Source organism: Megachile rotundata, chromosome 3, assembly GCF_050947335.1.
Source record: "Megachile rotundata isolate GNS110a chromosome 3, iyMegRotu1, whole genome shotgun sequence".
NCBI classification, from domain to species: domain Eukaryota; kingdom Metazoa; phylum Arthropoda; class Insecta; order Hymenoptera; family Megachilidae; genus Megachile; species Megachile rotundata.
Window position 1 is genome coordinate 20,164,562 of NC_134985.1, and position 27,407 is coordinate 20,191,968.

Sequence of the window (27,407 nt, forward strand, 5' to 3'; positions counted from 1 at the left end):
ATAATGAAATCAATAATTTTTAGAAACAATAAAATCAATAATTTTTAGAAACAATAACATCAATAATTTTTAGAAACAATAAAATCAATAATTTTTAGAAATAATGAAATCAATCATATTTGAGAAATAATGAAATCAATAATTTTTAGAAACAATAAAATCAATAATTTTTAGAAACAATAAAATCAATAATTTTTAGAAATAATGCAATCAATAATTTTCAGAAATAATGAAATCAATCATATTTGAGAAATAATGAAATCAATAATTTTTAGAAATAATGAAATAATTTTTGCTGGTGCTATAATTATGTATTATGTTTGCCCTGCTATTTGATAAAGAAATGCCATCGCGAGTCTTCCGAGCACGTAGAGTCATGACGCATGTCACCCCTATGCCACCATGAACCTAACCTACCCATGAAAGTATTCTCGACACACGATATGCCATCCTGTGCGACCGTCAGCACACATCTACACGTATGATTATAATAAACGATTGAGTCATACAGCTCCCAAGTGCCGTTAATTACAGTATCGAGATAAAATTTGCAAAAGCCGCGGATATCGTCAGCAAAATTAAGCGACGACAAGTTTTCTTCGAGTCTAATTACGGGTTCACGGCATATCGATGGCAAGGAACACAAAGACTAAATTAACTCGGAGCGGATGTGAGCCTCTCCATAATCGAACTTAGACAATAGGCATGACTACCACGCTCATCGACACGAGGAGCGTAGTAAAATATGCGGATATTTCTTCGAATAGGAGCCTAGCCCCGGAGGATCTTGCACCGCATCGTATTTTCAATGGAACGGAGAAAGTGAATATCGTGCAAGGGAATTCTGAATCAAATCTGACTTGATAATACAATTCTTTGTAAGTCTTGAATCCCACAGTATCCTTTACTGCTTTTAGAATTAAATTCTTAATAGTGGTTATAAATTTTTAACAAAGTGTGTGGAATACATTGATGAATCATCTTTTCATCTGTGACTAATATGAATAAGAAATTATGACTTTCAATGATGACTCTCAAGGAAGTGGCTTGAAAGAGTCACACCAGTATCAGTGTAACCTCTGATGAAGCTATCTGCAATGGCTTACACCAGAAAGCCTCTAAACCTGCTTGAAAAAGAAATTTATGCAAAAGACTGCCACAAGAAAAATTAATTTTGTTGCACCCCTTCTGAACCTAGTATTTGCAATAGGCAATGTGACATATTTAATGTAGATCGCAATATGAATTCCTCATCGACTGCATCTATCACGTCAGACACAAACTGCACGAACTAAATGAATTCGACAGAGCGATGAAAGAGTATTGTTTAATGCTCTTATAACGCGAGGGAATTCTAACGCGTGACGATATAACGCGAGGGAATTCTAACGCGTAGCAATTCTAACGCGTGGCGATATAACGCGAGGAGATACTAATGCGTAGAAATTCTAACGCGTGGCGATATAACGCGACGGAATTCTAACGCGTAGCGATTCTAACGCGTGGCGATATAACGCGATGGGATTCTAACGCTTGGCGATATAACGCAAGGAGATACTAATGCGTAGAAATTCTCACGCGTGGCGATATAACGCGAGGGAATTCTAACGCGTAGCGATTCTAACGCGTGGCGATATAACGCGAAGGGATTCTAACGCTTGGCGATATAACGCAAGGAAATACTAATGCGTAGAAATTGTAACGCGTGGCGATATAACGCGAGGGAATTCTAACGCGTAACGATTCTAACGCGTGGCGATATAACGCGAAGGGATTCTAACGCGTGGCGATATAACGCAAGGAGATACTAATGCGTAGAAATTCTCACGCGTGGCGATATAACGCGAGGGAATTCTAACGCGTAGCGATTCTAACGCGTGGCGATATAACGCGAAGGGATTCTAACGCGTGGCGATATAACGCAAGGAGATACTAATGCGTAGAAATTCTAACGCATGGCGATATAACGCGAGGGAATTCTAACGCGTAGCAATTCTAACGCGTGACGATATAACGCGACGGAATTCTAACGCGTAACAAATCTAACGCTTGGCGATATAACGCCAGGAGATACTAATGCATAGAAATTCTAACGCGTGGCGATATAACGCGAGGGAATTCTAACGCGTGGCAATTAACGCGAGATGCACTGCGTAGGCGTAATAACTCGTGTCCTCAAAGTACTTAAATTGTATTTAAGACAACGTAATCATCAAGGTTCGCCGACATCGACAAGAGCACTGTTTCCGAATACCCAGCCTGAAGGAAACGCGTGCTTTCAACAGCTGACGCGATCCTGCGTGCTTGCGTAACTCGAATTACGTAATGGCGGCCATTCCGATGACAGAGCCTCGGCGTCATCGGGTTTGTTCTATGCTAAATATCGATCACCATCCTGCGTGTGCGGTTATTATCGCGTGTGTCATTCGTTGCACGATTTCCCAGCGTCTTTCTCCTGGGAAGAAAAGCTCCGGAGATCGTTATGAAAGACTGTGAACGTCATCGGGCGTTGTGCAATAAAACTTGATCATTCGCAACACTCTTCGTTTGTTTACATCCAGTGTCTACTGAAATGACTTCGACTTGAGTCCCACATGCGTGTAGGAAGACAAAACGGTAATTGTACGAATACAATTTAATTCGACTTGTCAATTGCCACGCGTACACTGCTCCTTCATAAATTCAACTTAACCCCGGCTATTACCGGGGGTCAAATGTCTTGATCGCCGCCATCAATCTCTGTCGTCACTGTCGAATTAACTCGATCGCTCTCCCTGTCGTTTCCGCTCAACCAGAAAGTTCACCGTATCGTTACAACGGGTGGATCGTTTTTTTATTACGGTGCATACGTGCACAATTACTTTTGCTGTTTATTTTAACACGTAGAGTGACGGTGGAAATGGATAGTCGTTAAGAATAATTCATTTTCAAATTTGCACTTTCCTATGGTAATAGTTATTATGGTAAAATAGTAATTATGGTAAATATTACCATAGGTAATAATCACAGGTAATAACTATTTCTTTAACTATTTAATTATACGTGTCCTTTAATTTATGGTGCCAACGCTGCGATGTTGGATCGCAATTTTATACCTAAATTTATTGCCTGGAAGTAACACGTTGAAATTAATAGTGGTAGATGTTTCACGGAACAATGTCTATTTCGTCGATCGTAGAGAACAAAACGGTTGCGTTTAGTACCAGCAATAATTTATCATAGAATCGCAGAGTCCTCTTCGTCACGCGAAACGACGCTCGTAAAGAGATCCTGGAAACCGTTCACGTTGCTCCAATGTAGTTACGACCATTTTCCATTTATTCCTTCAATATCATAAGAGAACGTTCCGTAGGGAAAAGACACCCTACCGCTCCTTGATTATTAATTGTTATATTTCCAAATTTACATAAATTAAAAAATTTACAATTTGAAATTCTAGCACGTGGACATATCGCCACTCTAACACGTGGCGATATAACGCGAGGGGATACTAATGCGTCGAAATTCCAGTGCGTGGCAATATAACGCGAGGGGTTTCTAACGCGTAGCAATTCTAACACGTGGCGATATAACGCGAGGGGTTACTAAGGCAAAGTAATTCTAGTGCGCGGCGATATAACGCGAGGGGACACTAATGCGTAGAAATTCCAGTGCGTGGCAATATAGCGCGAGGGAATTCTAACGCGTGGCGATATAACGCGAGGGGATTCTAACGCGTGGCAATATAACGCGAGGGAATTCTAACGCGTGGCGATATAACGCGAGGGAATTCTAACGTGTAGCAATTCTAACGCGTGGCGATGTAACGCGAGGGAATTCTAACGCGTGGCGATATAACGCGGGGGGATTCTAACGCGTGGCAATATAACGCGAGGGAATTCTAACGCGTGGCGATATAACGCGAGGGAATTCTAACGTGTAGCAATTCTAACGCGTGGCGATGTAACGCGAGGGAATTCTAACGCGTGGCGATATAACGCGAGGGAATTTTAACGCGTGGCGATATAACGCGAAGGGATTCTAACGCGTAGAAATTCTATTGCGCGGCGATACAACGCGAGGGGATACTAATGCGTAGTAATTCCAGTGCGTGGCAATATAACGCGAGGGGATTCTAACGCGTAATAATTCTAACACGTGGCGATATAACGCGAGGGGATACTAACACTTACCTACCACCTCGAAAATTTAAAAACCTGCTAACTTGAAAATTTAATAACTCACAAATCTGAAAATCTAAGAACATAAAAATCTAAAAATTCAAAAGTACAAAAAGTCACCTAAAATAAGAATGCATTCGAAGGTGGACTTTCTGAAATATCAGAAGATATTTTATTCATTCGTCGTTGCACCATTTCGAACGTTTCGTTTGTTCATTGAATTCTAACGTTCGATTCACGGTGCATACGAAGATAATGGCACACGGATTCCCACAGCATCGAACGCGGTTAGGTCATCATTGTCCATGGTCATGGGCCGTCTAGGTGGTCCTCGTGAAAAGGAAACTGCATAATATATGCACGCGGGTTTTATTACGGCACGCGGGCAAACGCATAAAAGAAAGGCAGCCGTATTATGCGCGACACGAGTTCACCGACACGCCGGTTTATCTTATGTTCAGTAATGGAATCAGGCGTGACGCAAGTGGTGCCAGCGCGATTTTTACACTTGCATTTCTTTTTGTACATTAAACAACTTCCGTTCATTCTATACTCCACATCGACACATCTATTGTCAAAACAAATTTCATTTTCCTCTAAATATTTTTTTAATTGGGTAACGAGAATTTCTATCCGGGGTGGTTTCTGCAAAATTATCTCCAATTATCTGAATATGTAACGCATTGTAAATAAATCATTATACATATGGTTAATAAAAATTACAAATTTTCCAATACTTTTTCTAATTGATAATCTTAGTCTCGTACTAACAAACTAAACAATTTTTTAAAATATAAATTAATCAATTTGAACTTCTCATATGAACACTAAATCATATGAACTGTAGCTAAGTAGCGTAAGAATATCAGATAGTTTTCCATCGAGAGACATTCACTCCGAGCTGGTCCCATGATTCTTACCGAGTCAAAAAGTGTCCTGAATGATATGAATTTTCAGGTGGTTCGTAACCTCCTCTCCTACGTAGAAACCGCCGATACGGTGTCGCGTAAAAGAAGGACCGTGGGAGGCGAAGAGAGTGCATTCGCGTAGGCCTGTATCCTGTGCCACGTCCATTTGTCCCCGTGTCCGTTTCGTTTGTCGACAGTAGTATGTATGCGCTGTCGAGATTATCTTTTTGGTAGAAAACTAGTCACCATAAATCCTTGAGAATGTTATAGTCTTTCCAATTCTTTACAATGAACCGTGGAAGAATAGGCGATCTCGCTAACTAGCCACAATACATCCTTATAGCACCGTATAGTGATTGGCTAGATAACACGCTATGATTCTACCGAGTTGCGATACTGACACGTAGGGACTCTGCATGGAGATATAACGCGTTGTGATACTAATGCGTAGCGATTCGCACGTGGTGATAGAATGCATGCCAATACCCTATCATTGTGATTCTGACGCGTAGCAATTGTAACACGTGGCGATATAACGCGAGGGAATTCTAACGAGTAGCAATTCTAACGCGTGGCGATATAACGCGAGGGGATTCTAACGCGTGGCAGTATAACGCGAGGGAATTCTAACGCGTAGAAATTCTAACGCGTGGCGATATAACGCGAGGGAATTCTAACGCGTGGCGATATAACGCGAGGGGATTCTAACGCGTGGCGATATAACGCGAGGGGATTCTAATGCGTGGCGATATAACGCGAGGGAATTCTAACGCGTGGCGATATAACGCGAGGGAATTCTAACGCGTAGCAATTCTAACGCGTGGCCATATAACGCGAGGGAATTCTAACGCGTGGCGATATAACGCGAGGGGATTCTAACGCGTGGCGATATAACGCGAGGGGATTCTAACGCGTGGCGATATAACGCGAGGGGATTCTAATGCGTGGCGATATAACACGAGGGAATTCTAACGCGTGGCGATATAACGCGAGGGAATTCTAACGCGTAGCAATTCTAACGCGTAGCAATTCTAACGCGTGGCGATATAACGCGTGGCGATATAACGCGTGGCGATATAACGCGAGGGGATTCTAACGCGTGGCGATATAACGCGAGGGAATTCCAACGCGTAGCAATTCTAACGCGTGGCGATATAACGCGAGGGAATTCTAACGAGTAGCAATTCTAACGCATGGCGATATAACGCGAGGGAATTCTAACGCGTGGCAATATAACGCGAGGGGATTCTAACGCGTAGAAATTCTAACACGTGGCGATATAACGCGTGGAGATACTAATACGTAGTAATTCTGACACATGGCAATACAACGCGATACACTGCGTAGGCGTAACAACTCGTGTCCTCAAAGTACTTAAATTGTATTTAAGACAACGTAATCATCAAAGTTCGCCGACATCGGGTTAATGTGGTTTGCACGCACAAGATTGCACGCGTATTGTTACATCCGCTTTCATTCGACATTCCTTTGAGAGATTATTACATCCTACGGGCTCACGAGGAATACAAATGAAAGGCGTGAACTATTGGGTGGATAATACGAAGGAATTGATATAACGTTTCGAATCATAAATTACATGTGTATTGTCAAAAAATGATCGCAGTAGAGAATATTCATTATAATATGCGCAGTTTTGTATATACACGATTCTACGTCAGTTAATAACAATACATTTGTAGTTTTTTTTTTCTTAATGTAATGTAATATATTTTTCGCGTAATTATAAATACGAAAGAGTTTTGTCTTTCAGGAATTACAGACTATCGCGTGTTCTATAAATGTACCCTGATAAACGATACGATGGTACACACGTATGTTTATAGGGTTAATGACCGTAAGGGGTGCAGTTGGGTGCGGCTTCTTCTAATATCGCTAAAGGTGGAATCAAACGCTTCGCGAATTATTTACAGGAGTTAAAGCGTACGGACTGTAACAGGTGGTGTGTCGAACAATTACAATTCTTCTTTAAGAAGATCGAAATCATGAATGTAATAATAATTGGCGCAAATATTATTGACGACATAACGTTTATTATTAGAGAAAATGCTACACCGTTTTTCTTTGGGATAATGTACGAAAGTGCTTAAATTTGAAGAGCACGTAATAATCATCAGTCACTCAATTACAATTGTACAATTCGAGTGTAAAAAAATTTTACAAGTTTTTTACAGCATTCATTTTTTTTGTTCCTTATCTTGACGAGGTACATAGAATAACTTACGTGCAATGTATGAAAAACTGTGTGTAAGATTACGTATACGATGCCTACATTACATAAGAGAAATCTAGAGGTATAATTTGTATCAATAGAAAAGTGCTATTTCTGATTGTTACAAAATCACAATTGTCGCAGAATCAGACAACACAAAAAAGGTTCAACTACCAGAGGTTTCGCTGTTTTTTTTTACTTTTTTCGTTTTTTTTATTGTAATATATGCAATGCCGTTTCGCCGCGTATGTTTTCGTTTTATTAGAATAATCGAGATTAACCTGGAAGATAAAGTGTTTCAAGAATTTTGTATTTATAAAATAGGATACATGAAACATGTAATTCCTTAACATCCATGCCTTTACACATTTACCAGAAATTTAACTTTATTTATAAAGTCATAATTTCGTCATTATTACGAAATCTCATACAATCATAAGTATCTTCCAGGTTAATGAAAAACTTCTCATTTCATCCATTATTTGTTTCTATATACAACACTATGTGTAAGCAAATATCATTCACATATAACATAAAATACGATTAATACAATTAAACTCGGCCACCTGTCTTCCTTCTAGATATTTATAGAACATGATATTTATCTGTAAAATGAGGTGTAATGGTAAGCATTTATTTACAATGCAGCCTTACATTAACCTATAATTTCACTTTTTTTAACCACATTCCAACAATCACTGATTATGAATCAGTTCAAACATTTTACTATATGTTTCGCTTTTACATTAAAGTTCTTAAATAACTCGTTTAAAAATATTATGCCAACCTACACTGCTAATGTACCTTTCTTTCCGTTAGTAACAGTTTTGGCGATTCATGACCATTTTTTTATAGAAGGTAATTTTTTTCACTGATAATAAAGTAAAATAATATTATACAATACTATAATTGTACACCTGCTTGACATTTCACTAAACCACAAAACTACTGTTTCTTCATAAATTATTACATACATCTCGTGCACTAGTGGCAAAAAATGTTCTTGTACCATTTACGTTGATCATGCTAGCCCGGGAAAGATCCGTCGAAGCTATGCACAAAGTCTTTAAATAATAATTAACTGCACCCACAGTATATAAAATTGACACTGCGAGAGAGAACATTTGACTATTATGTAGATAGATTTCCGTGCAATCGTGTTTCTTATTACGAAATTGTTTGCAATATATTTATATTGCCATTAGGTTCCTCTTCCTCTTCTTCTTCCTCCTGCAAACATAAAATCGATTTGCATTAGAAAGGAGTACGTCATTCACTAATGTAGTATACGCTCGCTGAATACACGATTCGGGGCTTTAATGGCCTCAAATTCTCGGAATCGTGCATTAAACGCGAACCAATCACGAGCGCGCTTTCTCCACAGGTCGTTCGTTCATTGGTCGAGTCTGACGTGTTGCACGGTGAAGTGAGATACGCGCGCATGTGTAACCAATACGTGTGAGCGATAGGCGTTCTTATCGTGAATTAAGCAAGCGTATAAAAAGTAACATTAGCTTACTTCGTCAAAACCGAAACAGGTTTCCATTTCTTTTTGTAACTTTGGATCGTTTTGAGTGTTTTGAGAAGATTTTTTAGTAGGTTCCGGATCTATTTTTAACTCAATTTCGGTTTCTTCTTCTTCGTCTACTTCTTCTCCTGTACCCGTTACGATACCACTCTCTTGGCTCAAGGGATCTTGCATCACCAAATCTCCATCTTCGCTAGCTACGACCGCCATTTGCTAAAAGAGAAAGGAAATAAAATTAAACGCGTTCCTGCATAAACATTACGATTAGTGGTTATCGGTAGGGAAATTACGTACTTGATCGGTTCCTTGATTATCAGCCAGCTGAATAACTTCCAATACAACATACTGTTGACCATCGCTTCCTTCAACGGCCATCATGTCGTCTTCATCTTCTTCTTCTTCTTCATAACCTTTAAGTTTAGAAGCTAAATCACCTGTTATCACAATACAACACATGGAAGTTAGTCAATGATCTGTGTACAGATCATATCGTAAGTGTCCCTGTGATTACGAACTTGAGGATGTTACTTGTTCGTCATATATATGTTACTTATTCGACAATGATTTTAAGGGTCTTGGTGTAATTTATCCTTGCACATATAAACGAATCAAGTAACCTTGAATAATTCTTCAAACAATAGGGACTTACCTGTCATGACCTCGACTCTCTGACCATCTATAATTTGAATCTTTTTCTGTCTACCCATTTTCAATGCTTGTTGTTTTTCCTGAAGAGATGATTCTGGGTCGTGAACAGCCATATGTCGAATAAGATTTCCCTTGTGCCTAAATAAAGAAATCGTTAGAAAATATCCACTTTTATTTTTCGTTTGGTACATTTGTTGTATAAATACCTGAACGGCCGTTCACATTCGGGACATTGATGTGTCTTCTCTTGCGGTGGTGGAGGAACATAAGAAGGATTGTGATAAAGATTACAGTGCCGTTTGAGAAGCTGTTTTTGTCTGAATGATTGAAAACAATGATCACATTGATATGGTTTTTGATCTGTGTGAATTAACATATGGCTTTCAAGATGACGTGCAGATATTGATGCATATGGACATAAATCACATTTATAACACTTTTCTCCCTCATGGGTTTTACTATGCAGCTTATAGCTATATCTACAAAGGTAAAAAAGTATTATGTGTTTTATGTTTATAAGACAATCTTTTATTCGCAATCAAGCTAGTATATACTAACCTATCTGGGAATGTTTTTCCGCAGCGCTTACACTTTAAAGGTTTATCAGAGGTATGTAATTTTTGTACATGAATTCTGAGATCTGTTTTTCTTCCACAAGTCGTTGGACACAACTCACATTGAAATACTGGTTTATCGCCAACTGTAACATACACATTATCATGAATAATAACAGCTACATAAAGATTTAAATATCAAAAACGTGAAATATATGAAACTCCGACATACCATTATGTATCAATTTGTGAGCTTTCAAACTGTTAGACTGAGTAAACCTTGCTTGACAAAAATCACATTCATATGGTTTTTCGCCTGTGTGTATACGCAAATGCCGTTTTAATTTGAACGTATCGGGACTTGCATATGTACAATGCGGACACTGTAAAAAAATAAAGCATCCATGATAAGTTTATCTATACAATCTGATAGCATTAATTACGAGTAATAAATAAATAATCCAGAACGTACTTGATATGGTCGCTCCCCTGTATGACATCTAATATGACGTTTCAGTTTAGACAATTCAACGGATGCATAATCACATTCGTGACATTTATGCGGTTTTTCATGCGTGTGTCTGTATCGAACGTGTCTGACAAGTTCACCTGTAATCAACAAAGTAGCTTATTCAATACCGGCAAGCTGAACGATTATAAGAAAATGTAAAAACACAGAACAATTGCACTTACCAGAAGTTGTGAATGCACTGTCACAAAATTTACAGTGATGTGGTTTGGTCCCGGTATGCGTGTTAACGTGGTTTTGGAGCGAAGCTAATGTTTTGAATCCTCTTTCACAAACGCTGCATTTGTGTGGCCTTTCTTCCGAATGCGACTTCATGTGCCGTGATAATAGATACCTACGGCATGTACATAAAAAACTAGTTTATATAACTGCAATTTGAAAGAAAGTAAAGGCAAGTTATAACTGTTATGTATTTACCGCTTCGGACTCGTGTAATTACAGTAATTACACATATGAGCTTGGGTAACTGTTTGAGATTTTTTAGGTAGGAACTTGATAATTTTGGTTTTATCATCTTCTGCTTCTGATTCAACGGGTGCTTCATTGTCTTCATTGTCCTCAAAATCATAAACAGTAAGGTCTTGTTCACCTTCTCCTTCTTCACCCTCTGTTCCTTCCCGCTCTACAGGTCTACTTTCCTTATCTTCAGAATCAGGTTGTTGAACTATCAATACATAACTAACTTCTCCAGGATTAGTGTCTGATGGTACAATGGTAACAGTTTGATATGCATCCCCAGAATTTATTACAACTTGATTATTTCCATTGTTAGCCACCTGGCCCTGTAAGATAAAATGTTTGTTAGAGAAAGGAGTCAAAACACTGTAGTCAGGAGTTCAGCACTACTATGACAGTGCTAGTCTTCTCACTTACATCTTCTTCTCCATCAACATTTTCCAATTCTTCAATTTCTTGGTACTGTTCTTCTTGAGGATGTTCTCCTTCATTTTGTACATCAGCTTCTTCTACTTCTTGAATTTGCACTTGTGTCATCACAGGTGTTTCATCATTATTTGCTTGGTAATAATATTGACCAGATTGATCAACAAAATAAGTTCCACCTTCTTCACCACCCGATAGTCCTTCCACTTGTTGCACTATAATATAAGCTCTTGATAAAACTTGTTCACTCGTATTATTAATGGGTATACAGAAAGATGTTTAATTTATTACAAAATACTAACACTGTACATGTTGCAATTGCTCTCCTTGACCCCCTTCTATTTCCTTGTTGAATGTTTCTAAATAAGTTTGTATTTCTGTTACAGATTCCTGCCCTTCTTCTAACTTAATAGTCGTTACGTTGCTTGTCATGATGAAATCATTAATTCATATAAACGTATTTTCATCAGTCTGAAATAATATTAATTACATCCTTTGTTTATTACCATAAACATTACTGGTTGTATTAGAATGTATTAAAATGTAACGATGAATAATATAAACTTCTTATTGTAATTCAATTTTCTTTAAACATAATTAAAGTATTTTATTCACAGGAGTTGTACATTCAAACAAATTACAGTTATGGATAACAATACATGTACCATCGATTATTACAAAAAGATAGCACTTTGTTCTTTTGAATCATAAGTGATTATCTTGGGCATTTATAAATCACCAATCTGTATGTAACTGAGTATTCAATTATACAATTTTTAAATACATGAATATTCTTCAATGAGCAATGTATCAGTGTATCAATTTCTAAATGTAAAAACAGAATCATAAAGTTCAAGCATTATATACATATATAAAACAGGTAACAGAGTAATATGCAAGTATAATGAAGTTGTACATTCAAAAAGGTACAAATACGGTAATATATACAGACATAAAATTACACGGAAATCGCTATCGCAATACGAGTGGCAATACACGGGACATCGTGATTGCGTAAATTTAAAGGAAAATCAATATCCGTGTAAAGAAATTGAAGCTACGAAAGAGTGGATGGATTCATTCGCGACGAGAGGGAGGGGAGGAGCAAAGAATTGGCATGTTTGACCACGTTTTGGCAATTCTCAAAATTGAGCATCCGCGTATATCGTATCGTCGCAAAGTCAAACGGAATTGACAGAGGCGACACGCGTCGCCGCGGAACGCCATGTAACAGGCGAAGCGGGTAATGCGAACGGGAATGACGCCATGGGCAAAATGCGATCGTGGTCACGATGGATGAAGGAGCGCGTGGAAATACGCAACGGGTCGCCAGGATTTCGCATCCGCGGACTTTCGTCAAACACCGGGGGCCCCAAAGTTGCGCATTCTGTCGGAAAGCTTTTAAGACAACGCGGGTGCTTTCGATTTCAGGACACAGGGGGCATTAACGACAAAAATTTCAGAAAATTATCACCGTCGGCGCTGTCATCAATATGGAGGACGCAACGGAAGGGAATACTGTTCGTTCTGCTACGTGCCGCGGATAACTCACCAATCTTTTGTGTTCTGCTCGCTACTGCTCACTAAGGACTTCTTCGAATGCCACGGAAAATTGTCTTTCTTCGCGAGAACGAGTTTTTCACGTTGTGCTGAGTCCACTTACGACGGGAAACCTCGAAATATTCGCTTACCTCGTAAACTTGCAATCGTTCGTGTGAGGGCGTTGTGTAAGACCCACAGGGCAATATGGCTGATCGAACTACGGACGTTCAAATGCTGCGCGTTGGTAGCTGCGCAATAGCACGCGTCACTCGTCATGTTTACACCGGACGACTGTCGTTTTACTCACTTCCGGGTATTAAACCTACCGCGATTTCATCAATTGACCATCTTTTTTAGCGTATTATCATGGTTTCGTAAAATTAAACATTCCTGAGTTAACTTCACAATAATAAATATAAATATTCGAAGCAATAAATAAAGTATAACGTTTTTGCGTCGCACGTCTATAAATGGTGATGCGTTCAACGAGACAAAAAAATGACGCCATGTGAAAAGAGCGGGAAAATTGTATTTGAGGAGGGGGAAAAGATTGAACAGTACTGTGGGGGGAGACCAACACCCATCTAAGTATGTAGGAAAGATTCTTTTACTTTCCTATTTGACTTTACACATTGACTTTTGTTAGAAAAAAATGTGGGGGGGGGGGGGGGGGGGTATTTTAATCTTTGTAACCATTTTTATTGCATAATAGTATCATTATAATTTTCATTGTAACAAGGTGGCAAATGTAATACTAACTTAAGTTCATAGGCAAATAAACAGTTTTTATTGAATATAAATGTATTCAATATATACTTTATTAACACAGCTTATAAATTCCTCATGAACAAAGTATTTACATGTAAATATAGCTGCCAAATATTTCTATCTTTTTATCATAAATTGTAGTTATAAAAATGTTACTTCATACCTTAATATAAACTTGTTGCTAACAGCATTAACTTGTATTATATATATATATATATAGAATACATTACTGAAGTAAAGATAAAAAAAATAATTTGAGATAATTTTAATAAGTTTTGACTTAGATAACAAAGAAGATAAATTAATATCAATATATATAGTATACAAAAACATGTGAAGTGTTATAAAAATAATTTCAATTATTTATGTATTTTTATAAGTATGATAATACATTAACTCCTCTGATATATGAAACGTATAATACATGAATATCCTAATGAAATTAACTGTGTTAGTTTGTGTATAGCAAAGCCCAAGAGGGTTTGCTATAAAATATAAAATAAAATATATGTTATACCACTGCGTTAAAACAAAGACATTGAGAAACTAGGAGAACTTGAGGTAAAAGTAAAAAATCAAGGTCAACTTATAAGAATTCATTAATAAATATAAATATCTAAATGAAATTTCTACTACATGATCATAGAAATTAAATACATTTTGAATAAAAAAAAAACCTATAACCCATTGTGAATGTGACCGGTCTCTCTATAGGAATGTTGATCCATAAAATGTTTAATATCAATCTTTAAAATGTAAACAATCGTTATAGCCGTTACAATCGTCACTAATATAGATAAGAATAAAGAATACTTTAAGAAAGCAACATCACTGTGAAGCTTCGCGTTAGTCTCTTTCAAATGTGTTATCTGTAATTCAGTATTTTGTTTATAAATTTTATTTTAATACAATGTATCATGTTTTGATTAATTTGACTTACTTTACGGTATAATATATCTATGTGACCATTTTCTGACATTCCAGAAGACATGGACTGTAACTTTTGTACTTCGTTATTTTCAAATCCCCCGTCACAACATCCGAGTCTATGTTCCTCTGCAGCTTTTTCGGACTGTGGATAAATGAAATAGTAATTAGATATCGTGTAAAACATCTGCGCTATAGCAGGATTACTACCTTCCAAAGAGCGGCTAATTCTGGTCCCGATGTATTTGCGTCTTTCAAAGGAAGGCACGTAACTAAAAATTTGTCATTACGCAAAAGGCCGCGCAAATTGTATCCTGATTGTACGATAACAGAAACCACACGTTGTTCTTGAGGTAATAAAATTCCGGAACTTGGTCGTACTCTAAACTTTTCAGGTGATGTTGTTTTTACCTATGAATCAAAGTAGAAGGATTTACGATACGCTCTGATTCTTATACAATGATTAGTCGATTTATACCTTATAAGACAAAGGTTTTTCAGCGGATATATTCTTAAGTGTAATTGTTCCAACAATATCGTTTCCATTTTTATTAAATATAATTGCATTTGGTTCAATAGATAATACTGAAAGATATTAACAGTGTTAGTAAAGACAGTGAGAACATTATATTATTGTTACTTACATTGTTCTTCTATGTTATGTTCACCGAAAGAATTTGGAGACTGTTCTGTCATTGGAGAACCTTCTGCAAAATGTACCTTAAATAATACCAAGAGTGAATTAATCTTTTGAATGAAGAACATCAGAAAAATTAACACTACTAAAAAAAAAAATAATAATAAAATACCTTTTTGTTATCAAGCTTTCCATTCAATGTAGTGTCCACATTATTTTGTGCTTCTGGTACAAATTTGAAAACATAATCATTATTGCCACCCCAGCATGTAAGTATATCATTAGGATCTACAAATTCTTGTATATTGTTTTTCTGAACAAACTTAATTTTTGGAATAGCTTTAGGTGGCAACCATGACTTTATAAGTTTAAAAGCCGTATTCAAAATCCATGGCATTTCAAAGATAATAATATAATTTAAGAAATTTGGATAATAACTTTTAAAAAGACCAATTAGGTACTTAGTAAATTCCATATCCATATTTGAAATACCAGTGTCTGCCATGTCAAAAAAAATTGAAATTTGATCACCATTTGTTTGTCTAAAATCATTTGAAAGGTTAAATACATTGGTTCCAAAATAATGAATTTGAGCCGACATTACATCCTATTATATTTACCTTTCTAATCTTTCGAACCAGTAAACAATGGCTCTCTTTAATTCATTTAAGTCTTTACTTCCCTTAGTATGCAATTTACATTTAATAATAAACATTGTTTTACCATCTTTATCTTTACCATGAATAAAACACAATCCACTTTCTATATAATCTTTTCTTACATTTGCCTCTGTTATCTCTGCGATTAGATAATACTGATACAATGTTTTTGAAAGTGAAAAATGTCAATATACAAGTTCATTAATTTATGAACAAAAACAACATATTTAATTTAATCTACTGCTCATTTACCATTTGTGCCAAATTTGCTTCTCCAAGAACAAGTATCCCATAACATATTCAGTGACTCTTGTACGTTATTCTCATTGTGAATTAAGAATCGCTTTAACCAACTATCTTCCTCTTTTATTTTGGCAATATCTACAGGATGAAATTCTGAAAATATGTTCAATTGAATGCTTATTAAAACGACTTATACCATTATGCATAATACATCAATTTTATGTAAGAAGGCATAGTATGAAGTTTTTTTATAAATTATTCATATATATTCATTGCATGTATAAACATATATATATATTTAAATATACGTAAAAACAAATATTGACCTTGACGTATAGCATAAGAGCAGACATTAATATTTATCAGCACAACTATTCACTGTGAAAATGAAAAGAGAAAATCAAGTTTATAAAACAGAAGTAAGTATACACACTAGGATCCGGTGGTCCTTCATCGCTCAGTTTTTTAAAAAATTTTTCACGAAGATCCGTGATCAACTCTGTCTGTACATCCATCTTCGGTTAACCTGCTGCTGGATATGACACTTTGACCGGCAGTGAACTATGCAATATAATAGACAGACGATGATTGTTCATTCAGACAGTTCATCTGCGCGTTGAAAGGCGCGCATGCTGCTTAGACTTTGTATTGAATTAATTACATAAAATGCTGAGTCCGTCCTTTATAATTTTTTTAATGTGCACGTTTCAGATATCCTTTCAACACATTTCTAAGTTTGCTTTCTGAAATATCCACTTAACTTGATTCATAAAATTGTATCTGATACAGTCTCATACGAATTATTTTTTATACAGGAATTTCATATCAGATTACTGTCGATACGTTTATTTAAGCTTGATTTCCACATGCACTGTATACGATAAGAAATATATGATTCACGTTTAGTGAAAATAGATAAAATTTAATTAAAAAAATTTAAGTCATCACAGTATTAAATTTCACTGCCAGTATTATTATTATATTTACATTGTTCGATTTACAATAAAATTTTATTTATTACAGATTTTCCACTTTTATCAATTTAATCCTATTAATAATCTTATTCTATAAACATTTATGCAATGTTTAAATAGCATGGCATTTTTATTTATTGTTTAAAATCTTTCTCATATTGCGTTATAACAAATGAAATAATACAATCACGATTGGTAATTTATATAATGTACAATTTTAAAGAAATCTTTAGTAAATAATTATAAGTAACATAACTAATATAATTGCTTATACTTTATCATGTTAATTTTCTTATATAAGAGATTTTATACATTTTTACGATAAATGAAATTATGTAAAAAAGAAGGAAAAAATGGCACGTGGTATGTTAATTAAGGAATTAGTTTAGAAAGCTGGGGCTGCTTTAATTGACGTTTAATTAGTCGATTTCACTTTCCGTAAATTTATCATAAAATTAATTACATTTAAATGCAGTAAATTGTCATGGCCCGAGTTTCTATGCCGACATAGTCTACTAAATAAAAAGAACAAGTTATAAATAGTAAAAAAAAAAAAAAGAGTTCACGATTATATATATGTTAATTAAAACAATAGGAAGGGTATATGCATAAGTGAAGTAATCGTTTCCAATATACGTGCACACAAAGGCACACTGTATATAATATAATATACTTATATGGGCATTAAAATGTACAACTAGTTTTTGTATTGTATGACAATATGTATATGTATATACAATATTTGACATGTCAAATAATTCACAAATAGTTTTGCTTTCTCTCTTTTACACATATATCTTTTTTTTTTGTCAACAAATAACAAAGGTGTGAAATATGAAAACTTTAATTTATACGAAACAAAATTTTCAAAATACACGCGATTGACTGGTGTTTATCTTTTTTTCTTTCACAGTCAATCGGTGTTAACATAGAATCGTACAAAACGACAGGCATTCTGTTTCATATTGGTATAAGTTCTATCGTGGTAACAGTCACAGTTCCACCTGGACAGAACCTCTTACTTTTTTATTAGTTCTTTACCGTTTTCAGTAGTATTACAATAGTTGGTGGATATTTGTGTATGAATGTGTGTGTGTATATATAGCCCAGTTTTTAACTACTGCTATCATTAAAAATCAAATACATATATATATACATATGTATATGTATATACATATATATGCATGTATATATCCACACACATATTGCAATATGTATGTATATATCTATAAATACATGTTGGGCCATCCCAATTTTTAATCTATCATAGTCCACTCTTATATCAATAAAGGCATGCTAAAATTGAGCAGGCATACTAAGGCATACATTTCTTAGAATGATTTGTATCATGAATCTTGCATAAAAATTCTATTAAAAAATTAATTGGCATATACAATTCAGTAATTTGTATATACAGTTATGCTATAGTTGGGACAGAACTATTGATATTGTGTTGTTACAATATGTGCACGTATCTTAACGTATTAATCATTAATCATACGTATTAATTATTAATCATACGTATTGCAAATATTAATAAAAACTTTTATATTAAAAAAATCACGTATTATCGTAAATTATTTCGATAACAATGTACAAGCATTTTTTAATGTGCCTTTATCATATTAGTTGCAGACTAGGTGAATGGATTAAAATAGGGCAGCCATTGTGAGTATATGTATATTCATTTCAGATTTATAAAACTCTAGTATGACATAAATTTGTCATACAGGAGATTTCGAATTTTAAGTATAATCTAGTGGTTGAAGGCATCGTTCGCATAACACAGAATAAGTTTGTATAAAATATTCAGAACACTGTAACATTCAGATGCCGTTCAAGGATATACCACTGATTAATATTCGATTATTAAACTGTCCGTTTATAAATATTCATTTTACGTGGCTGTATTATTAATTTCTGTAACATCTTTTGTTTAACCATTTTAGATCTGTCCCATCAGACATCATTGATCGTTACCTATAAATCTCAATAATTTTAAATTTTGATCGGTAATTGGCTACTTAGTCGATTTATTCACCCGCATTATTTATAGGTATCCAAAATATTTACAACTTTGTTTGCAGGCGTTTTAATTCTTCGCTGTTTCTAAAATTCAATATCTCTTTACAATACAAGAGTTCCATTTGAAACTACTAGTTCCGTGCGATTTCCTCCAAGTTGTTACTGATTCTCTGAACTAGTAAAAACTTCCATTGACTTTAGTAACTGCCTCATTTACAAAAATTCAGTTACTCTCAGGATTAACTTCTTTTTCACCTTCACCATCTCCTTCTTCGCGCGTCATGCCTTCTATTGGAGCTGGTGTATCTTCTACATTGGTAATGTTACCGGATGGCAGTTGGCCTGATTGTATTGACGGAGGCGCGGATGGTGGACCATTTTGAGCAGCTCCTTGTGGGAATCCCGTTTCTGCCGATACTAAATGCGATGGCATATGTGGTGAAGCAGTTTGAGATTTTCTACTTTTCTCGCCTTTTCTCCATAACGTTATTTCCTATAAGAAAGATATACTTGTAGTACTTTGTCCAATAAAGATTAACAGTGTACAGATGCATTTCGCAGCTTACTTGTTGCTTAAAATATCTACGATCTTCTTCATCCATAAGAACTAAATTAAGGTAGTATCTAACACTGAACTTTTTATTGATGTCGCGCATTGTGGGTGCCAAATCATACCCTGCTAGAAACACTCTTATTGGAATAGATTCACCACGAACAGGTGCACCATCCATTATTTCATACTTTGCTATAGTTTCATTTTCCGTAAATGTATGTGGTCCTGCAAATATGTATTCTAATTATAATTATTGAATTAATAAGTTGTAAAAAAATAAATAACTGGAAAATAAAATACTTTCTCTAAAGAGTGTATTAGGAATTATAATAATACTAAAATTATAACAAAGAATATTACAGCTACTTATATGTTAATTATACAGTACCAGAACCTGTGGTTTCCCGTTTTATTATGGCAATTTCCATGTGTTTGATTTTTATTCTAACCAGAAGGAAATATATCTTCCCAACAATAACATCCTTTAAATGATACCTAAAAATATAAATACAAATTAATAATTGTATAAAAACTTGTTATTAAATGTGTATTAATATGACAATGTAACTCACTTGCTTTTATTATACTCAAATTCGATATGCAAACAGTCTTCAATTCCAACTTCCATTTTAATAGGATTATTCATATCGGGATAGGAACTAAGAGTATGCACAACTAATTCAAGTTCTTTAACGATATCACTAAGTCTTCGAACAATTGTCACTTTGAGAAAATATCTTAGCCGTACATTGGATCCTGTGTAGCTTTCAAATGGTTTTTCCACATTTGCAAATTCAAAAGTATACACTGTATTATGAGTTAATTCTCCTGGCCTAGCTAATTCTTTAACCAAATTTGTGAATTCATGATGATTTCCTCTGTCATAATATAATTCAATTTGTCCAATAAATTCTACCTTCACACCCTGATGCTCCAATTTACCAGCCTTTCTAAGACTAATATTAATCTGCAAATAACAAAAATGAATTATAACGTGTGACAGATAAATCAGTCAACTTTCAGCTTATAGTTTACGCTTGAACATTTGAAGTTTTCGATGGTACTAAATATACATCACACTCCTTGTTGGTACATTTTGTTTCATACTTTCTTTGATCATTCAAAAAGAATTTTTACCTTCCCAGAAACGGTTTCACCGTCATAATATAACAAGTGGCGCTCTTTTTTGCCATCTTCCGATTTAATGTCTGCAGTCTTCCTGGTCTCTGCACCATCCAAAGTGATCTCTATGTCGGCCGACTGACCAAATCCAAAGAAACTCTACAAAAAATATAAAAAAAATAAAAGAAAAACGTTGCAAAAACGATCAATTGTCATAACGATCTCATCAAGTATTTCCAGTCGGAGAATTTATCAATCAAAAAGTAACATACCATTTTTCGTAAAAAAGGATCACCCTGTATAAATGATCACACGTTTTGTTATAATAATGTTTGCGCTAACAAGACCAACGTGTGAAATCAATGAAAAATCCTCAAATGTAACATTTTTTTCACTTGAAAACGAGAAAAGTTGGGTTATTTTTTACTTGCTTCCTCCCAAAAGTCACAAGTAGCCAATATGGCTGCGCACTGTGTCCCCCACCCCTAATATGTACTGTCAAACTTGCAGTCGCGTGCAAGAATACAACAGACGATGTTAGAACCGGTAGTATCTAGTATCCTTTAAGTTCATTCTTATTACTTATTAAACTTTCCTTGATCTCGATTGAATAACACGATGCACTCGGGTCGCAAATATTTCTGGGGGATACGGTAGTGGGCACGGTAGGCTTCCCTAGGGAAAATGGCAATGTAGGGGAAAGAGGCCCCACTGTGCGGATTGTAATCGGCAAATTTTTAAATTGACACATTATCAAATTCGAAAATGTACAAATTTAAGAATTTACAAAATTTGGAACTTAAAAATTCAAAGATTTTGGAGTTTGGGAATTTGAAAAATTTGGAAACTTGGAAATTTTAAGTTCACATATTCGATTTTCCAAAATCGAAAGCAAATGATGGGAGGGTCCTCCCCTTAAACTAGTTTTTAGCAAAAGGAAGCCTACATTGCACCCCTGTCCGACCAAATACATATCAGGTGTGTTCGTAACAAATCTTTCAATGGCGATTATTGATGACGTTTAGAAATCAAACTATCTCGCTTTACATGTGATAACGCACTCGAGTTCCATTTGCGGTTCATTTACTGTACAACACTAGGTTTGAACCGTTATGAGGAGGCGATTGTTAAATACTTGGAGAAGGTTTTAGATATGTTATTAACATAACACTTTGTGGATGAACATCCATGCTCGGCATAATTGCTGAAGAGGTGACAAGGAAAAAATCAATTTTATCAGCAGGTGTTCATCTTATATGCATAAAAAATATCATAATGAAGAAAATTGAACTAAAAGTTGATAGATATATCATTAGTGTAGGTGTTGAATTCAATACTTATTTCTTAGGTTATAATAGTTCTTCATGATTCAGAGTTCATCTTTCAAAGTTCATCTTACTAAAATTAACTTCCTATAAATTTGCTGTTATTATTATTTATAATATTGTTTAACTTTTCACTGATGATTTCGTCGATTTTTTATTGCAGGCAAAGAGTCATGGTTATGTTAGTAAACATTATTGATGTCCCTTTGCATTATTATTAACCAAGAAAATAGTAAATAGGCGCAAAACATGGATTATGATTACATGTCTTTTCATAGAGAAAAAGATGTTCATAATAAATGTTATGGTGGAAGATTATGGTGCATTAAAGTATGTTTCAGTGTTTCACTACACTGATTTTTATATCGATAGTTTAGTGTACTAATATTGTGTTTACTTTTTGTGGAATTTCGTTCTTAACTTTATTATCTTTTGCAGGATATATGTGGTATTATCTGTGCAGTTTTAACATGGTTGTTAATAATTTATGCAGAATTTGTAGTAATGGCAGTGATTCTTATACCTACAATAAACACTTTATATTCTAGTTTACACACAGTGATATTTCAATTATTAACTTTCCTAGCTTTCGCATCTCATCTAAGAACAATGCTCACAGATCCAGTAAGTAAACGGATAATATTCAAACAGTTTTGTGGAAATGTAGTCATCGGTGAATAAAAGAAAGTATGTTATATGTATAGGGTGCTGTTCCCAAAGGGAATGCTACTAAAGAAATGATAGAACAAATGGGATTTAGGGGTGGTCAGGTTATTTTTAAGTGTCCAAAGTGTTGTTCTATTAAACCAGATAGAGCACATCATTGTTCTGTTTGCCAAAGGTAACTTTATAATAAATATCTTGATTATAATTCTCGAGATAGCAAAATATAGATAATGGATATATAAATCATTTGTTCATAGATGTATTAGAAAAATGGATCATCATTGTCCATGGGTTAACAATTGTGTCGGAGAAAATAATCAAAAATATTTTGTATTATTTACGGTAAGCTTCATTGCATATAGCAATTAAAAGTGGTATAAAAAATCCATTTTGACCAAATATATTTCAGTTCTACATTGCTGGAATGTCATTGCAATCTTTATTTTTATGTATACAACAATTTACAACTTGTGTGAGACAAGAGTGGAAAGAGTGTTCTACATTTAGTCCACCTGCAACTGTGGTATTGTTACTTTTTTTGGCTTTTGAAGCTCTTTTATTTGCTATTTTTACCGCTGTAATGTTGGGGACACAATTACAGGCAATTTGGAACGATGAAACTGTAAGTACATGTTATCTCACTTTTCAAATTTTTATTAATTTTACGATTATCGATTAAATTTTGTTAATATCGATTACAGGGTATTGAACAACTTAAAAAGGAAGAAGCGAGATGGGTTCGCAATAGCAGATGGAAATCTATTCAAGCTGTATTTGGGAGATTTTCTATCGCTTGGTTCTCGCCTTTTACGTCGCCTCCAAAGGGAAAAACAAAGTTAGATTCTTATTTGTATTCAGTGTAATATGTAATGGTACGTGGTTGTATCCCAGGGATATTTAATACTTGTAAATATAATGTAATTGTGACGTATCATGAATTCATGTGCAAGTGAACAGAATATTTGTAATTTTATACTGTTACCTAACATTCTTATTTTGTCGTGACCACTCTAAGAAGTAGCTAAAAAATGATCAATATTTAATGTATATTTTATTTATCAAAATATAAAGGTTTGTGAATTCGCAAACATACATCAACTACGTATGTTTCCCGGGAAGCTTGTATATTAGTGTACCGATATCATTGTATTGTGATAATGCCAGATGTTTTCAAATATTTTACTCATGATACACCGCAACGTATTTATTGTACCAATGTAACATGCATTTTAAGATATAATATGTGCGATAATGAACATACTGAACAAGACATTAATTTCACATCATGAGTTTTGATAAATTTGGCAACCGATCGATGTTTTGCACCGTTTAGATAAAGTACATTGCACATTGTGATAGTAGTGTATTCCATTAACAAAGGAAACTAGTTTATTCGCATTGCGTTACAAAGATTAATATAATTTCTATTTTTTAACGACAGCTTAAAACAGACAATAATGTTGAACGTCCGATTATTTGCGATACTAACAAGCTTTTTATAACGTCTTATTTTCCGAACAAACATATATTTTCATTCTATTTACTTCTTCGTCGATTTTGTATTTACACGTGGATACCTGATTTTTTGTATAAATAAATTGTACAGTTTCTTACTTTTACTAGTATTGTCTTTGTGTTTTATACAATTTATGTAGAATCTAGCTATACAAGCATTTCCTCGTAAGTGAAATGTTGTTTTTAGGTCTTTAAGAAATCTGAAACATTCTCAAAGGTTATTAAGGTCTTCATTTATTAAGGACTCTATTTAAGGATAACTTGAAGGAAAGTTGAATTTGTGTCGTTAACGAAGAGTTAGTTATTTTATCAAACGTAGCGGTGTAAAGAAGTTGTTGAAGAGTTAGAAGAATAAAAAGAAGCAATCTATGCTGCCGGCGAAGACCGAGGTCACGTTTTCCACTTTCATCGACTTCCGTTTCCACGGACCTTCAGAAGTTGCTCTTGTTCTTCAGTGTGGGGAGCGCTTAACAGTGACAAGGTCGACAAACGTGTACAAGTAGAAGAAACGTTCTCCGTAGTGTTGTGTATGGTCGATCGAGCGGCTTTCACTTTTGCTACAACTGTTTGGTAAGTTTCGAGTTGAAAACTGGTATATTTACAATATTTTTCCTGCAGAGATACATTAATATCGAAATATTTTATTTTTCTCTTTCCGCGGAATGATTCCGCCGCATAACAAATATTGATAAAGTAAAAGCAGAATTAATCCATTAGGTATGTTTAGTTTCATCGGATTAATCTTCGAGATTTTCTTCCAACTCGCTTTATTTATTATTTCCTATTTTCTATCTTGATCTTAGAACTCTTCAAGCTTCTTGTTTATCGAACAAATAAATTTATCACGATATAAAACTGATTTATACCTTAATTAACGATTCACGCATGTTTGTAAACATTTCGATGCGAGAAATTTCTTTTTATAATTCTTTTCATGCACACGTGCATGTTTCTTAATTATTTCAGCGTTACGAGAGAAAACGAATGAGGATGGCTCTGAACATTTTTACCTTACTCATGGTACGTTTCTCCAATTTATTGTACTCTTCGATTGCTAAGCATGATATATTTTATAATATTTATTTAAAATCTCGAACTTCGCGCGGCGTTCTATATGTTTAATGATCACCTTTCAAACGATAGATTTGACTTTATACAACATTTATGATTACAGAATTTGCTCGTTTTAATTTGTCTGGCCGCGAACACGCGTGCCTACGACCCAAACGACAAATCGCTGAAGGACATTCTACTTCCTGAGGGACAATTCGAAGCGTTTTATCTGAAGGGATCGCAGGAGGAGGAACAAAATGCGGTCAGACCACCGCATCTTCATGGATCGTTTCACCAGTACAAGAATCCCGCTCTTGTTGGAGCGCCCAACAGTGCTGCATACGGTTTCCGTTTCGATGGAAAGCGTCGTTTTAATTACAATTAAACTATAATGGGTTCTTTGAAGTCTAATCGATTCGCAATATCTCCTATTATAGATTTAGAAACGTCTAACAAGTGAAATGTATTACATATAAGTATATGTATGTTAACATGGTTCTATTTGTTAAGTATCTTTCGATGGTCAAACTATAAAAATTCTTTGAAACTAAGCAAAATAGCAGAGGGAATTGTAAAATTATAATCGGAAAATTTAAAGGTTTCAATTTTGTAAGTCTTTAGAGAGTTAAAGTTGTACAACCCTTAAATTTCTATGGGGGTTCTTTTTTTGAAAGACCGCCAAATTTAAAAACAGTATTGTGCTATCTAGTGGTAAGATAATGGATTCATTTCATAAGTGGATGATTTCTACAGTATTATTTTTGGGTTTTTTGTCTTTTAGTATCTATATCGATGCAAGCTGTAATACAAATAAAAATTAACTGTACTTTGTATCTCATTTGTTATTTGTTCTCATATTTGTATCAGACTTAGGTGGAAGCCCTGTTTTTTGAACATTTTAATTATATAGCGTTTGAGAATCTATAGTATATACTTCTATAAATGTACATCCATTTAAACACATAATAAATTAGTATATTATTGACTCAACTTCTAAGTCTAAAAAGTGTAATCAAACAAAATATCCTCCGATTAGTATCACCTACTGACCGCTAGGTGGTTATGGTGTTCCTACATCCACAATTTATAATTTTCATAATTATTAATTGTAACGCTTCCAACATATCATGAGGCCATTATTTGCAATCTACTCTGATCCTAAAACATTCTATACACGTTATTAATAGTTGAAAACTGTTAATTTGTCAAAAAAATAAGAATTTCAGTTTCGCTAGTTTATAGACTCTACACTAGATGGCCATGGCGGTTCCACTTTAAAATCACGCATTAATTAAAAAAATAAAATTTTCGTAATTTTAAGACTGCATCATATAAAACTATTAATTATCATATGTATCAGAGAAGTTACAAATCTTAATTTTAATTTGTAAGGAACTATGAATATATTTCTATAAGGTTTATAAGTTCTATAAGGTCTACCTCTCTCCTCAAGAATTTTGTACACGCTCGACACCGTCGTTCATGCGATAATTGCACTTCTCTAGTTCAACAAAGTTTTTACGAAATGTATCTAGTCTGACCTACTTGTCATGTTTTTTTAACGAATCTTTTAATAGCCGCACTTCGGTTCCACTTACGGCGCGACTTCTTAGATGGACAGAACAAGTTCGTCGCTGCTTTCATTTCAACGTCAATTAGTTGATATATGAACAGGTCTGATCGGATGCGTGCCGCTCAGCTGCTTCAAACAAGAAATTTTGATCGTTTACTTTCGTTACCGATGAATTAAGGTTAACGATATTAGTTACTTAAATAGCAATGTTGATTCCTTGCGCTCGTATCTCCAGGCTGCATACTGATTCTACCAATTAAAGCGATTCCACGCCGGAAAATTCACTTTCATCGAGATCGCGTCTCTCTCTCCGCTCGTACTATACATTTAGCATTTTCAAGTCACGAAATACAGTCCGAGTATAAATGGAAATGAAAAGTCATAGC

At 34.8% G+C, this 27,407-nt stretch overlaps 5 protein-coding genes and 1 long non-coding RNA gene across 16 annotated transcripts; 2 read left to right on the top strand and 4 right to left on the bottom strand.

Annotated features, from left to right (window-relative positions):
• Positions 1-7,097: 7,097 nt before the first annotated feature.
• LOC100875911 (uncharacterized) lies at positions 7,098-13,531 on the bottom strand. Of its 5 annotated transcripts, XM_076529975.1 has the most exons (14): positions 12,992-13,531; positions 12,105-12,264; positions 11,742-11,910; positions 11,431-11,654; positions 10,975-11,339; positions 10,722-10,891; positions 10,501-10,637; positions 10,261-10,411; positions 10,033-10,174; positions 9,681-9,953; positions 9,476-9,612; positions 9,121-9,260; positions 8,818-9,039; positions 7,098-8,528 (listed from the first exon to the last, which is right to left on the bottom strand). In XM_076529975.1, exons 3-14 carry the CDS (start codon positions 11,869-11,871, stop codon positions 8,466-8,468), a joined length of 2,154 nt encoding a protein of 717 aa, XP_076386090.1. In that variant the 5' UTR covers positions 11,872-11,910; positions 12,105-12,264; positions 12,992-13,531; the 3' UTR covers positions 7,098-8,465. The 5 variants fall into 5 exon arrangements, with proteins under 5 accessions (XP_076386090.1, XP_076386091.1, XP_076386092.1 ...); XM_076529976.1 differs by lacking the exon at positions 12,105-12,264 and having other exon boundaries at positions 13,131-13,531; XM_076529977.1 differs by lacking the exon at positions 12,105-12,264 and having other exon boundaries at positions 9,681-9,791; positions 12,992-13,530.
• A 799-nt stretch (positions 13,532-14,330) lies between these two features.
• LOC100878491 (motile sperm domain-containing protein 2) lies at positions 14,331-17,129 on the bottom strand. Of its 4 annotated transcripts, XM_012290828.2 has the most exons (10): positions 16,877-17,129; positions 16,649-16,776; positions 16,225-16,368; positions 15,934-16,111; positions 15,486-15,855; positions 15,321-15,396; positions 15,155-15,261; positions 14,887-15,087; positions 14,690-14,821; positions 14,331-14,618 (listed from the first exon to the last, which is right to left on the bottom strand). In XM_012290828.2, the coding sequence occupies exons 2-10, from the start codon at positions 16,728-16,730 to the stop codon at positions 14,427-14,429; spliced, it is 1,482 nt and encodes a 493-aa protein (XP_012146218.2). In that variant the 5' UTR covers positions 16,731-16,776; positions 16,877-17,129; the 3' UTR covers positions 14,331-14,426. The 4 variants fall into 4 exon arrangements, with proteins under 4 accessions (XP_012146218.2, XP_003705642.2, XP_012146219.2 ...); XM_003705594.3 differs by having other exon boundaries at positions 16,649-17,129; XM_012290829.2 differs by lacking the exon at positions 16,877-17,129 and having other exon boundaries at positions 16,542-16,681.
• Positions 17,130-17,810: 681 nt separating this feature from the next.
• On the bottom strand, positions 17,811-21,503 carry Vps26 (vacuolar protein sorting 26). 2 transcript variants are annotated; one of them, XM_076529983.1, is made up of 6 exons: positions 21,162-21,503; positions 20,905-21,048; positions 20,340-20,734; positions 20,162-20,262; positions 19,781-19,992; positions 17,811-19,707 (listed from the first exon to the last, which is right to left on the bottom strand). In XM_076529983.1, the coding sequence occupies exons 1-6, from the start codon at positions 21,162-21,164 to the stop codon at positions 19,438-19,440; spliced, it is 1,125 nt and encodes a 374-aa protein (XP_076386098.1). In that variant the 5' UTR covers positions 21,165-21,503; the 3' UTR covers positions 17,811-19,437. The 2 variants fall into 2 exon arrangements, with proteins under 2 accessions (XP_076386098.1, XP_012146224.1); XM_012290834.2 differs by having other exon boundaries at positions 20,156-20,262; positions 21,162-21,496.
• A 363-nt stretch (positions 21,504-21,866) lies between these two features.
• LOC100876138 (palmitoyltransferase ZDHHC3) lies at positions 21,867-24,499 on the top strand. Of its 2 annotated transcripts, none has more exons than XM_003705574.3 (7): positions 21,867-22,206; positions 22,378-22,544; positions 22,653-22,838; positions 22,919-23,055; positions 23,138-23,222; positions 23,290-23,502; positions 23,582-24,499. In XM_003705574.3, exons 2-7 carry the CDS (start codon positions 22,464-22,466, stop codon positions 23,741-23,743), a joined length of 864 nt encoding a protein of 287 aa, XP_003705622.1. In that variant the 5' UTR covers positions 21,867-22,206; positions 22,378-22,463; the 3' UTR covers positions 23,744-24,499. The 2 variants fall into 2 exon arrangements, with proteins under 2 accessions (XP_003705622.1, XP_012146223.1); XM_012290833.2 differs by having other exon boundaries at positions 21,867-22,132.
• LOC143264151 (uncharacterized) lies at positions 23,915-27,332 on the bottom strand. The gene is made up of 2 exons (XR_013037669.1): positions 27,218-27,332; positions 23,915-27,147 (listed from the first exon to the last, which is right to left on the bottom strand). It is a non-coding gene; the product is annotated as an uncharacterized LOC143264151 (long non-coding RNA).
• On the top strand, positions 24,628-26,281 carry LOC105663216 (uncharacterized). 2 transcript variants are annotated; one of them, XM_012290831.2, is made up of 3 exons: positions 24,628-24,965; positions 25,362-25,415; positions 25,570-26,281. In XM_012290831.2, exons 2-3 carry the CDS (start codon positions 25,380-25,382, stop codon positions 25,831-25,833), a joined length of 300 nt encoding a protein of 99 aa, XP_012146221.1. In that variant the 5' UTR covers positions 24,628-24,965; positions 25,362-25,379; the 3' UTR covers positions 25,834-26,281. The 2 variants fall into 2 exon arrangements, with proteins under 2 accessions (XP_012146221.1, XP_076386103.1); XM_076529988.1 differs by lacking the exon at positions 24,628-24,965 and adding an exon at positions 24,981-25,112.
• Positions 27,333-27,407: the final 75 nt, after the last annotated feature.